The sequence below is a fragment of the Ctenopharyngodon idella genome, chromosome 18, assembly GCF_019924925.1.
Source record: "Ctenopharyngodon idella isolate HZGC_01 chromosome 18, HZGC01, whole genome shotgun sequence".
NCBI lineage: Eukaryota > Metazoa > Chordata > Actinopteri > Cypriniformes > Xenocyprididae > Ctenopharyngodon > Ctenopharyngodon idella.
The window spans coordinates 25,592,774-25,608,227 of record NC_067237.1 but is presented as its reverse complement, the minus strand read 5'-3'; the positions used below and the strand labels follow the sequence as shown (position 1 = coordinate 25,608,227).

The window sequence follows — 15,454 nt, the reverse complement described above, 5'->3', positions numbered from 1 at the left end:
CTCGTAAGGTTTTGAGACACTGCCAATATGTCACTTAAGAGTGCATTAACAAGACCGCTTACACTGACAAGAAGGATGTAAATTAACCCTTTAATGGGCACACCCAGATAAAAATGAGTTTTTGGGACAATAACAACAAACAATGTTTAGTGTTTTTACAGATTTAACCGTTTTTAAGCATATACCAAACGTCTGAGATGTCCATTAATAGTTAAAGTGCATTTTTCATCATTCTATATTGATATCAATTTACATTGAAATAAAAGACATTCCATTTTTAATCATCATTACACTATAAATAAAATTGTTAATAGTTTGAAACCACTGTCATCAAAAACATGTTTATTTGATATGTAAATAACCCTACATACAGATATTTGTGTCATGAAACTTACTTTTTTAGGTTATATTATCAGATATTCATATTTAATGTACATGAACTGACCTGTAAAGGACTTGAAAGTTATAAAGTGTTACCCAAAATTGTGATTGACATAGTTTTGTGTATAGTTATAAATACCACAACTCATACTTCAGTAATACATGATTATCCTAACACGTATAGTGTTTTTATCACACTTTGAATAAAAAAGCAAATCTGATTCGTTACTGCATCAAACACTGAGAAACAAAATAACTTGCTACAATTAAAAATGTACAACATTTCTGTCTCAATGTTTTGCTATTCTATAAGCCTCTTATTAAAGTCAAATTCTACTGAAAACCAATAAAAGACGTTTGTTGTGCATCTCTGTTGTATTTCCTGGAAACAGTCCCTTGAGTAATCAAAACTGCATGGCCAAAACAAGCTTGCCCTGAGGACTTTCTTTTACAAATCAGCACTGTCTGAGGATGTCTTTTTAAGTACTGTAAAGTCATTCAGATGTGGGGTCAGAGTTCTGACCGTGCCATTAAAACACAGGCAGAGACATAGTGCTCTCATTTAACTGCTCTGCTGCATCATATATCATCCCACTGCCACAGAGCTGCATTAGAGAGGATCTTTGATTTTTACTTTTAGAGCAACATAAATCAAATGCAAGGCAAGGTCTGCCAGTGACATCCTTGTATTGGTCCTCAATGAATGGGATGGAGAGGGTTTGTTGACTGAGGTCAGGAGCACTAAACTAAACAAACCACAGTTGCAAACGAACAAAAGAAAAGAATGCTTATGCACATGTCTGTCCAAACACACAGAAGCGTTCATTTAAACTAACATTAATCAAGTGAAACTGTTTTCGTAATGAAATGGAATAGGAAATTGAAATTTTAGCAAATCTTATTTCATTGCTCATTGTTTGATTTCTGCAAATAAGTCTTGTTACTTTGCTCAGTTCATTCTGTTCAGTACTTTCAAATTCTCACAAGGCTGTAACTATATGTCTTCTTGTTTTTGTGCTTGTGCAACGATGTCAGGGCAAACATTAAGGAGGCAACTGTCTCATTACCCAGACCTCTTTGGTCTTCCCCACCTCAGAGCAATCTTGTCAAGCAGCATCTGAAACGAGAAGGGACATCTGCCAGCAGGACACCCACCCTCCCTACAGCTCACAGGAGGGTGTATTTGAGCCACATGTCCATCAGTCCTGTTGTGAAGATTTCATTTTATCTCCTCCTGCCCGCTTTCTGCCACTGTTTTGAGAGGTGCTGTCCTCCACTTTGATCTATGATGAACAGATGACCTTTTTCCCAAGTCAGGTGTCTGGCTCTGTAACATCATGTTCTAACAGTGTGTCAAAACAGCATGGCTCACCTTCTCCAACTCCGGTTATTTGTCTCGGATAGACTCACAAATCTGTTTTGAAGAGATCTATGGTGAGGTGAATGCGTTGGAGATGGCAGCACCTGGGTGTATTATAAATGTTAAAAACGGAGAGAAAGTGATGATGTTGATTAAAACAAACTAGAGAAAGTATCTGCAAATACTGCTTTTAGCAATTCATTCTGCCTCGGTATTGATCAGGCAGAGAGATTACAAGCCTTATACTCTAGGAAGTGTTGATCAATGACACAATCAGGATGTTATTCTTAACCCTGCAATAATTCAGTGTAACTGCAGGAGGCTGTAAAATTAAATCAGTATTGCCTCCAATACAACAGTATGAAACCTTTTTTAGGAACAATTGTGTAGCTACTAGACAACAGGAGACATTTGGGCTAGTTGTCACAAGTAACTATAAGGTCTAGAGTCAAAAGTTCAATTATGAATATATGAAACCAAAAATGTTGGCTTCATTTGTTATATTATAAATCATATTTTGGTAATTCTATGCTAAAACATCATATTCTTGTTAAATAAACACATTAAAATCATGCTAGGATACATTAAAGCACAATTCAACTCTATAATGATTGTAGTGCAGTAAGGTCGAACTGTGTTCTCAGGACAACGTTTATACTGTACATTTATATTGGAGCAAGTTGTCACATGTGTTCAAATGTTTATGCTGTTTTGGTCTTTCATAATCAATTTATATTTTGCTGAAAACTCATTATGTACCCAAAAATCAGATATTTCATGCATAGTCAGTTCTCATAGTAACAACTTACCCCATAGTGTGGCAACATGCTCCACTATCGCAAAGCATCAACACGTCTGAACTATAAAGTGCTTTTCCACCATATGGGTGAATTATTTTGAACACAGTAAAAAATAGTTGTATTTCCACTTGCACATGGCACAGGACAATCACAATCCATTCTTGGCCTGGATTTCTCGACATGGTTAGCTAAACCGTGCAAGTGGATAAATCAAGGTCCATAAATATAGTTAGTCTGGAAACTTTTACCTTTCTATATAACATGATCAACCTCCATAGCACACTTTTTCCAGTGTTTACAGTCTCATACAATTCACGTCCAGTGTTGGGTAAGATACTCTAAAAGAGTTACTAGCTACTAATTACATCTTCAATAGTGTAATTATAGGTTACTGTTCTAATTATTCTCTCTAAAAATGATTCGCATTACTTATTACTTTTTAAATCCCATATCAAACTCAACCAGTTGAACAAATAGACATGAAACTGCTCTTTTAATTCTTTCAAAGAAATAATATAAAATTGCATAAATTATTCTTGAACTGACTAAAGTATTTAAAGAAGGTTACATTAAAAACAAGTAACATTAACATTAGACATTACATTTTGATATTAAATCCACTATTGTTTTATATAATTGTTCTAGTCTATACAGTATTTAATGCAATTACTAATCAGAAGTAACTGTAATTAAATTACAGAAAAATTAAGAGTAATCCCTTACTTTACTTTTTCAAGGGAAAAGTAATTAAATTACAGTAATTAATTACAGAAGCTACGCTAATTATTTTCCATTTGCTTTTCTGTTTTATCTCGGGATGCCCATCCCAAAGTACACTGTAAACCCTAATGCTCCTAATAATTAATTGTTTTGAGTAGGACAAACTTAAATTAAACAAATTAGTTCAGTCAAATTAACTTTTATGAGTATATAGCACTTTCTTTTTCTTTCAAGTTCATAGACCTGATATATTTTAAGTAAACTGAACTTTTTCATTGATTTGAGTTTTATGAACTTAATTCTTTTAATTTAGATGAACTTAAGTTTACCTGAAACTGGGCTGGGATTTCTATTTCCCAGCATGCTTTGCCCATGGTACTCAAAAGGGAGAGTAAATGCTAAAATTAAGTGTTATATAATTTTTGTTTGTGCAAGATTAATGTTAAGTATGAGATTTAGTAGTGATGAATGTTTTGTTATGCTAATTTAGAAGAGTTTCTGTTAATGTGGGTTTTTGGAGAGTTACCATCATGGTGACAAGTGTGTGGCTTGGTTTAAGAGTAAGTATGTTGAATGCTTTATATTGATGTACTCATTCAGCAAGTGCTATACCATGCCATTGTTAAAATGTTAGCAAATTAGCATTTTCTGAATTAGCTTGTTATAGCTAGCTAAGTTTACACTAATAAAAATGTTTATATTGAGGTTACATGATCATTTTAAGTTAAATGTATGAGTTAGTGTACTCAAACATTTCAAGTTAAGAATTAAAATGTATGAGTACAAAATAAAAATCTGCCAGTTCTACATACTTAAACTTCGAATTTCTTAACTTAAAAATTTTGAGGCTACTGTTTTGCCAACTTATTCAGGTTTACGTCAGCTCCAGTTTGGATCCAGCCTTTTATTAAGACTTCAGATGCCTAAACACCTGTGAAGAGACAGCGCCAACTCCTGTGAGGACTTGAGATGACACGACTTTGGATCAACATGCACCAATGCAAATTTTTCTATATATCCTAATCATTTGTTAACATGTATTAATTACTTCAATGAGCTCATTGTTCTGTCTTAATTAATACATTGCTTAAATTAATAGATTGTTAGCTAACTGCATGATTTGTATATGTACATTTCCTGAAATGACATAACTTGCACAGAATCACCTCTGATAACAGATTACTCTAAATTGTAATGTTGACATGCATTTTCTGTAAAGCTGCTTTGAAACAATATGTATTGTGAACCAGACCTTTGGAAACCAATACTTTTAAGATTTCTATAGATATAAAATAAATATTCAGTAAAAAGTGTAACAATATGCCCCAGTCTCACAAGACATTTAATTTATGCAGTTATCACTGAGAAATCACCACGTTCACATCCACTAATCCAACTTCCTCTCTGATGACAGCAGAGGCTCGGTCATAGGCCGCTCTGAATAGATAATTAAGTCTTGATCTTAAAATATAAATGTACAGATGGGGCTTATGACAAAAATGGAAATTTTTCACCTTTAACCACCATTAGTTTGACAGTGACGCAGTTTCCCCTTAGCTCGAGAATACAGTGGGCCGAGTTCAGTCAGGTGAGAGGTGACAGGGCCGTATGGTGGATCTCCTGCCAGTGACAGGCTGTCATTTGGAGATGTGTGCCATGTGGCTGTCTCTCAGCCTGTCTTTGAGCTGAAGGATGACCCCTCCTGCTCACTGGGGCTTCACCGGCCATGCCATTCCTGTCTCTCAGCTTACACGTCTGACAGGAGACATGACGTCCAAGACACATCGACTCCATCTTCAGGTAGGCCTGTCCTGCGTTTTCTCTGATAGTTCAGGCAGGGAGAGAAAATGAGAGAAAGTGTAAGTGTGTCTCATTCTTCCTGTAAGTAGCCTATAAAAGAGGTTATATATAATGGCATTATTCTTATAAATGTACAGGTATTGTATGTCTTTCAAACCAGTCTGAAGATTGAGAGAAGGCTCAAGGTTGAGTGTTTTGATTGAGGTGAAAGGTGTACTTATTATGATTTGGAGGATATTTTCACCAAAAATACATCATCTCTGACATAAATGCATTTTTGCAATTAACTGTCCTTCCTGATGGAGTAATTTAACTTGATTTGTGGCTGTCGGAAGAGGACAAAATGTGTATAAATTCTCCAATAACAAACAAATGCATCACAAACATCATTTGCTCACACAGTTGAGTAAACCCTAAAAAGCATGTCCACGGCATGTCATGTTACACGCATGGACATCTTTTTTTTTTTTTTATATCATAACTATATGTAATGTACACTCTTAGAACAAAGGTTTAATGGGGTTCTATATAGAACCCTAGGGTTCTTTACTCAATTTTAAAGAACCATTTAATCCAAAAAGGAGAAATGTCTTAAATGATTGCATACTACTTTCATGTTTAAAGGGTTAGTTCACCCAAAAATGAAAATTCTGTCATTAATTACTCACCCTCATGCCGTTTTACACCCGTAAGACCTTCGTTGATCTTCAGAACACAAATTAAGATATTTTTGTTGAAATCCGATGGCTCTGTGAGGCCTACATAGGGAGCAATGACATTTCCTCTCCCAAGATCCATAAAGGTACTAAAAACATATTTAAATCAGTTCATGTGAGTACAGTGGTTCAATATTAATATTATAAAGCGACGAGAATATTTTTGGTGTGCCAAAAAAAAAAAAAAAATAACGACTTATTTAGTGATGGCCGATTTCAAAACACCTGCTTCAGGAAGATTCGGAGCGTAATGAATCAGCGTGTCGAATCATGATTCGGATCGCGTGTCAAACCGCCAAACTGCTGAAATCACGTGACTTTGGCGCTCCGAACCTGCTGATTCGACACGCTGATTCATTACGCTCCGAAGCTTCCTGAAGCAGTGTTTTGAAATCGGCCATCACTAAATAATTCGTTATTTTGTTTTTTTTGGCGCACCAAAAATATTCTCGTCACTTTAAAATATTAATATTGAACCACTGTACTCACATGAACTGATTTAAATATGTTTTTAGTACCTTTATGGATCTTGAAAGAGGAAATGTCATTGCTCCCTATGTAGGCCTCACAGAGCCATCGGATTTAAACAAAAATATCTCAATTTGCGTTCCGAAGATTAACGAAGGTCTTACGGGTCTGGAACGGCATTAGCGTGAGTAATAAATGACAGAATTTTCATTTTTGGGTGAACTAACCCTTTAATGGTTTATTTCAGTTTTTTTCTAGTGATAAAGTATGTTTACGAGCTGTTTAATTCATAAAATTTAATCAAAACAAAAAATTAATTAAAACAAAATTCATTTATTAAAACTAAATCCATAAAATGATCTCATGATGGGAACCCCTAAAGTGCCTGACTGAACCCTTTCTATATAGAACCTTTTATTCTAAGAATGTATACAAGCATACTTTGGTATATGACTTGGCATATACTTGGTCAATACAATAGAACATAATAATAAAAGATTGGAAAGATTCAAGTGACATTCCAAGTTACCTATCTTTAAATAAATAGGCCTACTCATATCAAACTCAATCTACCCGCCCAGTAATTGAGAACTTCCTGAGAGCATTCTGACCTGCTGCATCACAGTCTGGTATGACAGCTGCACATCCTCAGACCGGAAAGCCCTTCAGCGGGTAGTCAAAACTGCCCAGCGCGTCACTGGACTCGGCTACTTGCCATCGAAGACCTCAACAACCGTCGCTGCCGGCAAAAAGCTCTCCAGATCATCAGGGATTCCATCCACCGCAGCTACAGTCTGTTTTCCTCCCTGCCATCTGGAAGCCACATAGACACATACAAAACACAGACCACAAGGCTAAAGAACATTCTCTTCCCTTGAGGTGTTGCATAAGCTAAACTCTGATCTCTCTTTCATTGTCATCTGACTTGCTCTAACAAATCCTCCATACAAACCCAATATCAAACTGCTGAATACTAATGATTTATTTCACTACTATTGCAAAACTACATTTTTTTTTTTTACCACTGATACTGTGTGTCAGTTGTCATAAGACAGAACCCTTTAAGTTTCTATATAGAGTGTACTTGCAAGGGTTAAAAGTAAGTTTTTTGTTGCAAAAAATTGTTGCTAAATGCTTTTGAAATGGAATTAATCATTTTAGAGACAAAAGTGGATCTGTTTTTGCTTTGCATATGGCCCTAGAGCAACAGAAATGAAAAAACAGAGGAAGTGCTCTTCATTAGATAATCTGTCTCTGAAATGAAGTGCTTTTTAAACTATGTTCTAGACAATATTCATTGATGACAGACACAAAAGCAAATGGGTTAAGAAGGGTAATAATAAACAGGAAAAGAAGATCATACAGGAAATGTCAGCCTATAAGCGCCTACAAATTAGCCTAACAATCACTGTTACAAAGCTACAAAGTGCAATGTAATAGAATTATATTCTATACTATACTATATATATATATATATTTAGCCTAATAACATATATGAAGCACTATATACATGAAGCACATGGTAAATTAAACTTTAATGAGACAAATTATTAATCATCATGAACAAAATTAATGCAGAGTGAGATAGTCAAACAGGGTGTCTTTTTTTTAAAGATGTAAGCACATTGTCCTCCCCTGCTGCAATATCAGAGTGTAGCTGGACATATTTGCATGCTCAGCGCTGTGTGTCTGCAGTAATTCATCATTGGTCTCTGAGGTATTGAAAGCATCAGCATCCGTCAGCAAGCTTATGTCAATGGCTTTGTTTTTAAAAGAACAAAAGAATTATTTCTCATCAGTAGACCACTTATTTTTAAATAGCTTGTGTTATGTGTCTCCAAAAATATCAACTGCAGTAGAGAAAAAAAGCCACACCTAATAGCCTGTAAGATCACAATATTGACAAAATAATTAGAAAAATAATCAATGGCTAAACTGTGAAACTGTTTAATGAGATTGTAGCCCATGTCCAGCACAGCAATAAATAAATAAAATAAAAAACCTACAAAACATCTACTCTCTAAACCGTAATAGAATCAGAATATTATAGAAATAAATACACTGATGCCAATGTCCAATGAAACCATGAGTTACTGTATTATATACACTGCTCACTTATAATGTATAGGCTTCAAGACCACATAATATATGCTCTACAACCCTAATCAAAGAGTTATAAATATAAACATACTGGCATACACTAATATTCTAATATCAATGCATATTTCAGCCAGTCATTGTATATAAATGACAACTATATCTGCTTAAAAGTCTACAAATCAGTTATATAGGCTACAAGCACACTGAAACAGCATGCACTGTTACTGTAGTAGGCCTAGATACTGCTATCTTATAATGTTAGTTCACCCAAAAATGAAAAGTCTTTTTTTTATTACTCACCCTCGTGTCGTTCCACATCCGTAACACCTTAGTTCATCTTCGGAACACAAATTAAGATCTTTTTGATGAAGTCTGAGAGGTTTCTGTCCCTCCATAGAGATCCAACGCAACTACCACTCCAAGGTCCAGAAAGGACCATTAAAGTACTTCATGTGACTCCAGTGGTTTAACCTCAATTTTATGAAGCGACGCGAAAAACATAATTTACTACTTTACTTACAAAAATATTGATCTGCAATGCACAATCACAAGTTTCACAACGCATGCGTGTTGTGTTCAGACTCGCGCGTCAACTCAACAACATTGTTGCGTGAACATGCTTTAGATAATATTTTGTAAATAAAGTGGTAAATTATGTTGTTTTTTTTGCACAAATAAAGCACTCATGTCGCTTCATAAAATTGAGTTTAAACCACTGGAGTCACTTGGAGTACTGTAATGATGTTTTTCCTACCTTTCTAGACCTTGGAGTGGTAGTTGCGTTGGATCTCTATGAGACAAAAGTCATACATGCTATACAATTCATAATACCAAAGAGTTATAGGCCTATATAGTATAAACACATTCACACGTTCATGTTCACAAACGTTCTTAATGTTCCTCTCGCGCAACTGATTTTTTTTTGGCACCCATAGAGCAGTTAACCATCTTTAACTTTTGCTTTCTACGGTGACCGGGAGGGGACATGTTCAGTGAACTTAATTTTGTTGCAGCTATGACATATTAACTCGTGGGAACGTGATAATGTGTCGAGGCCACAAGATCATTTTTTTGAGGTAACGGCATCCTTATGTGGTGGCCAAGCGATGTGAAGACGTGGCCTTGAGATCATATGTTAAAGAAACGACATCTAGAGTACCTCAGAGATGACGTGTTTTTGTAGGCCAACCTGGAAGTTAGCGGCGCACGGGTTCCCTCGATCGAAAGCCTATGCGTTTTTCCCATAGACTTTTGGAAAATCGCAAAAAATAAGCTCTGTGTTTAACAAAGGGTGATGACACTTACACGTTTTGTCTATCAAGATAATCTTTACAAGTTAACACAACATTTAGACATTTTGAAGCCTAAATAAAGTCGTCAGATATAAAAAGCTAACAGTAGGCTATAAACGGACTACAGCACACCATGGTCGCGGATCAACATCACCACCATCAAGCTTCCTCACACTTTATTTAAAAAAAAACTTTATTTAAAAACATGCTCGCTGATTATGATCTGTGCTGTGTATGAATACTTATCCACTTTTCTATGAGAAATGCTGTCCAAATGTCCTGTTTGTCATGATGACGTCTAAAGTCCCCGCCAAAGGAAGTAGTCCCTTTTAGCAATTTGTTAGCAACCGCTGTTTTTAAGACACAATAAAGGTTTAAAAAAATCACAAGCGGGTTATAACTGGTGTGTTTTATGTCATAGATCAAAACGTGAAAATATTTAGAGGCTTTGTTAACCACAGACCTTATTTCAGGCGATTTAGCAAAAACTCATTCAAAAAAACCCATAGACTTTAGGGCGATGGAACCGGAAGTCCCAAAATGCTAACTCGCTTCCGGGTTTTGCCTACAAAAACACGTCATCTCTGAGGTACTCTATTTCTCGACTACAATGCATGTATAAAAGCATATACAGTGGTTCTCTATTGCAAGGTTAATCATTTTCTTAATTAGCAAAGCCTTTAAGCACTGTCCCAGTCAGTGTGTTTGGGTGGATGAGGCAAAATAAAAACAACCTAATTCTGAAAAAAGAAATGTGACATTAACACATTTTTTGACTGATTTTGTTGCAGTAGTACATCATATTCATATTTCCATCAAAGGGTTGTGCAATTTAGTATAGCTATGACTATTTTATATCGACCTTATAATAAAAACTATCTAAAGCTTGCCATTTTTCTCAGTTCATGCATTTCAGGGTCAACTTCCTGTCTAATGCCTGCGCCGCCCACCTACATGACGTCACGCCAATGATGGCATCCAATTTTGCTTATGAGGTCTCACAGCTAGAGCTCAGCAAAAAAAGTTTTTGTTCTCACTCTTCAGGCGAGAAAATAAACTCTGTAGGCTAGTTATACTGTCCCGTTTGACCTTATGTCCCAATCAATCACCCTTAATTAACTTTCTGTATTATCTAATAGTCCTACTTACAAGTACCATAGACTGCTTTGTAAATACGGTAAATGCCAACGTCGTGGCTATGACCGTCCCTCCCCCCTTATGTAAATATAATGCTACCATAAATATAATACACCCTGTGCAATCACTGTGCATTTCTAAAACCATAATTATAATTACCCTATTTAGTTATTCTAGCTAAACATCAAATTTCATCCCAAAAGTTTTGCAGATAAGGGACAAACAAACAAAGCTTTTAGTGTCCCTGTGCTCAAGTGCTTTTCCTCTGCTGTCCCTGTCTAAACACCCCCCCTATACTCCAGATCAGATCGCATTGCTCAAGATGTGTTTATTTCTGCTGCGCTGTCTTGTTTGCGACGTGGCTCCATCAGTATACAGTCATGTCTCGCATTTGCAGCGGAGGAACGTGGATAGGCAGACGAGCGCGTCTGTCAGTGAAAATGACACGCGTGCCACTTTGCTGCGCGACTGACGGCGGGATGCGCACCAGTGTCACATCCCTGTATGTGTAGCCCGGAGCGGAGTGTGGGGGTCCCGTCCATCAGGAAGGGGGGATGACGCGGCGACAGGGATGTGATGAGTGAGTGAGTGAATGAGTGACTGGAGCCGAGGCTTTTGCATCTCCTCATTCTCACGATCTCCAGCTGCCACATCAAACGCCTCCTTCAGCCCACGTCCGGCTCTTTATCCCATCAATTAGATTTAATCGCAGGGATGGGTCACATAAACCCCACATACGGGTAATCTCGGGCCCTGCTGTACAAAGTACAAAAGATCAAAAGAGCCATCATAATCTGTAAAAGAGTAAATGAGATCACACACCTTACCATACTTGGGCCAGTTCTGTACATAAAAATAAGTGTTCATTGTTAATGAACTAAGTACAGTACACTGTAAGTACAGTACCCTTAAAACAAAGCAGCTTACTGTGGTAGTAGCAGTACTTTGCATATTCATATTCATTGGTATTACATGGAATTCCAAAGCAAGGAATACCATGTAAATACATCATGGTAATGCATAAAAATGATAAACAATATGACATTTGTTATGGCACTGTATGATTGTACCAATATTCAGTTGTATTTACATGGTACTCCACTGGGCTTCAAACACTCTAAAAAATGCTGTGTTAAAAACAACCCAAATTAGGTTGAAAATGGACAAACGCAGCGGATGGGTTAAATGTTTGCCCAGCCTGCTGGGTAGTTTTATTTAACTCAACTATTCTTTAAAAATTACTGTATTGCTTGCTTAAAATGAACCCAAAATATGTTGGAAATTAACATTTATTAATATGTTTAATAAATGAATATTTAATAATAAGTTTAATGAATAATTAAACAATAAACATTTATTAAATTGCTTACTAATAAATGTTCACCTTTTGATTATTATTGTCGCTTCTAGTAATTACGTGTCTGATTTTTAATTTCCAACCTATTTTGGGTTCATTTTAGGCCAGCCATATAGTAATTTTTTAAAAATATTTGGGCTAAATAAAACTGTCCAGCACATTGGGCAAACATTTAACCCAACCGCTGAGTTTGTCCATTTTCAACCCAACTTGGGTTGTTTTTAGCCCAGCATTTTTTAGAGTCAAGCATACCAAAGTATCACCCAAAAACTGCATCCAAAAAACATGGTAATATGATACTTTGATATATATATCATAGTATGTATGACTGCATATTTATATTAAATGATATTTACATGGCACTCCAATCATTGTAATGTCCAACAAATATTCCAGTACCATGATACAGTGTGCAAAACAAACATGGTATTTATTACGTTTGCTAAATAAGTCCTGAGCACATCTGCTAGGAACTCACACCACCTGCTGGACAATTCCTATAAAAAAAATGGATGGCACATTTCTAAAATGTATTTAAACTGTTTTTTTGTTCATCAACAACAACAACAACAACAACAACAAAACTATCTTTACTCTGGTCTAGTACAACAGATGTGCTTTATTTGGCAGTTTACAGCATGTGCGGTGATTCGATTGTGTGGTCCATCTGAGACTGAGCGTTTTGTGCAGCTTTTCAGTTGAAAACAAGACTTTGGCTTTTTACAATAGTTACTTGTGGGAAGAGAAATGTCATTTTTTTTTAACATAGCATTTACATAGAAGTAACATGAAGAACATAGTCATTACAAATTGTGACTCCAAAAAGGAACAACCGACATAGCTAGTATGTTAATACATATTTTAAACATTACATTCTCATCCTTCAGGCCATAATATGTCCATCATAATAATTTGCCTGTCAAAGAGATATTAGTCCAAATCTGGTCAATATAACTACAGCAATAATAGTCCAGATGAGTATTGTGTCCATACACACTCAACAAGTAACATTGATACTGGCCTATTAGTTGTTAGATGCCAGATTTTAACACTGATTTCTTTTTTTTTTTTTTCCCTTTTTTTTAAATCACCATCTTCTTATATTTCACATAATATACTGTTCCTCTTCATTTGGAGAGTCTATAGCAATAGACTTGGCAGGATATGCAGTACTGAACTATCGCATGATCCTTGGTGCTGATCTGTCATTGCAGGCTGCTTTTCTGAGACGCACCCCTCTACGGATTGTCTTCAACATATCTTCTCCCTTCTTCTCATGCTCTTGATCCTGCTGGTGGCTGGCCTGAGGGTCCGTGGGGAACGGGAACTGGCCCTCACCGAGAGCATGAGCATTAGCGACCAGCTCTCCAATCTTCTCCACCAGACTGTGGCGATTGGCGGCAAGCATCTGGTCTTCTTCTGAAGTGAAGCCCGCAGCTCCAGGTTGCTGGGCATAGACAGTTCCACCACCAGCTCCTCCCCACGATGGCAGGCTCATTCGCTTGGGGGAGGCTTTGTAGTCTAAAATTTCCAACGTTTCATCATTGTACAGACTTTCCTCACTTCCATTGTACTCAGGAGGAGGGCTGGGGAATCCAGGTGAGTCTGGGACAGTGGGGGTCTTTACAGGGACGATAGGTGGTCGGATAGGGATCGGACCCACACTAGACGGGGTGCGTCTCACGTTTGTTTTAGAAGAAGGGGTTCTACGAATGGTGGCTGTTCCTGAGGCTATGACACCACTTCCTTTCCCATTGGTTGTTGGGGCTCCCTGGGCACCCAGTGCTCCATGCAGTCCTGCGGTGCTGGCGGGCCTCTTGGTCTGGATCATACGGCGGTAGTTCTGAGCCAGGTTGCTGTGGCGAGGGACGGTGGAGGACTTGTCGAAGTCTGTCTGTGTGTCGTTGTCACCATCGCCATTCATGGAATAACAATCATATTCAGATCCTGCAAAGAGAAAATGGTGTTATTGAACTCTCTTAGCCTAAACAAACAACAAACTGACTTCAAGCAATGGATCGTATTTGTCTTTTTGGTCTGTTAGCAAAAGGTTTATAATCAAATAAAGTTTATTAAGTTGATAAAACTGTGGTTCTGATCAGCTGCCTACTTAGGTAGTATTTTAAGGCATCATAAGCACACTCCCGACTCAAAGACTGTTCCAGAAGATAAGCTAAGATACATTTTAAAGGGATGGTTCACCCAAAAATGAAAATTCCCATATTTTATGGGTCCATAGGTTAGAAAAACATACTATGGAAGTCAGTGGGGCCCATCAACTGTTTGGTTACACATAAAATATAAGAATTTTCATTTTTTGGTAAACTAAATATCTTCTTTTGTGTTCATTTTGAACAACTTTCATTTTTGGGTGAACTATCCCTATAAGGCAGCACTTCATGTAGTCATCCAATAATGGATAAAGATAAAGTAATGTGACAGAAATGTTAATTATAAGTATACTGTATACACTATCATACAAAAGCTTGGGGTTGGTAAGTTTTTTTAATGTTTTTGAAAGAAATCTGTTATGCTGCATTTATTTGATAAAAATACAGTAATATTACTGTAATTTATAATAATTTAAAATAACGCTTTTCTATTTTAACATATTTTAAAACTCCTGTGATGGAAAAGCTTAATTTTCAGCATCATTACTCCAGTCTTCAGTGTCACATGATCCTTCAGAAATCGTTCTAATATGTTGATATGGTGCTCAAGAAACATGTATTATTATTATCATTGTTAAAAACAGTTGCTGCTTAATATTTTTGTAATTTTCAGGATTCTTTGATAAGTAGAAAGTTCAAAAGAACAGCATTTATTTGAAATGGAAATCTTTTGTAACATTATACATTTCATTGCTGTCCCTTTTGATCAATTCAGTGCATCCTTGGTGAATAAAAGTATTAATTTATTTTAAAAAAGTACTAAACCAAAACTTTTAGTGTACAAACGATAGTGTACTTACATAAATGTGTAGTTCATTAAATTCTGAAAATTAACAATAGAAACTGTTCCAACTGTACATGTGCACTTGTACTTAAGAGTGTTTATGTTTGTCTGTGTATATTACCCTGTGAAGGGATAGTGTCCTCTGAACATGATGGTGTAGTGTTCTGTGTGCTGTATCCACTGGAGTACTGCAGAGAGTCACAGCTGCTCTTCTGCTGCTGTTCTATACTAAGCCCCCGAGTCAGAACCATAGCCAGCTCACTAGCGGCGGATGACATCGGCCTACCATGCTATGAGAAAAGGAAAAGGATAGAATTTTTTTCTCTCTCTCTATATATAAAATAATTACTTTTCAGTTTTATACATAT

General features: G+C 36.5%; 1 protein-coding gene and 1 long non-coding RNA gene across 5 annotated transcripts in view; both read right to left on the bottom strand.

The window, feature by feature from the left end:
- Window positions 1-327: 327 nt before the first annotated feature.
- Window positions 328-7,200, bottom strand: LOC127499833 (uncharacterized). Its single transcript, XR_007926204.1, has 2 exons — window positions 6,857-7,200; window positions 328-5,083 (listed from the first exon to the last, which is right to left on the bottom strand). It is a non-coding gene; the product is annotated as an uncharacterized LOC127499833 (long non-coding RNA).
- A 5,532-nt stretch (window positions 7,201-12,732) lies between these two features.
- The window catches only part of mtss1la (MTSS I-BAR domain containing 2a), a 30,443-nt gene continuing 27,721 nt past the window's right edge, over window positions 12,733-15,454 (bottom strand). For all 4 annotated transcript variants that reach the window (XM_051870926.1, XM_051870927.1, XM_051870929.1 and 1 more), the window contains 2 exons: window positions 15,208-15,376; window positions 12,733-14,078 (listed from right to left, as the gene is read on the bottom strand). In XM_051870926.1, coding sequence (XP_051726886.1) covers window positions 13,309-14,078; window positions 15,208-15,376 — 939 coding nt within the window. In that variant the 3' untranslated portion in view covers window positions 12,733-13,308. The remainder of the gene's footprint in view (window positions 14,079-15,207; window positions 15,377-15,454) is intronic.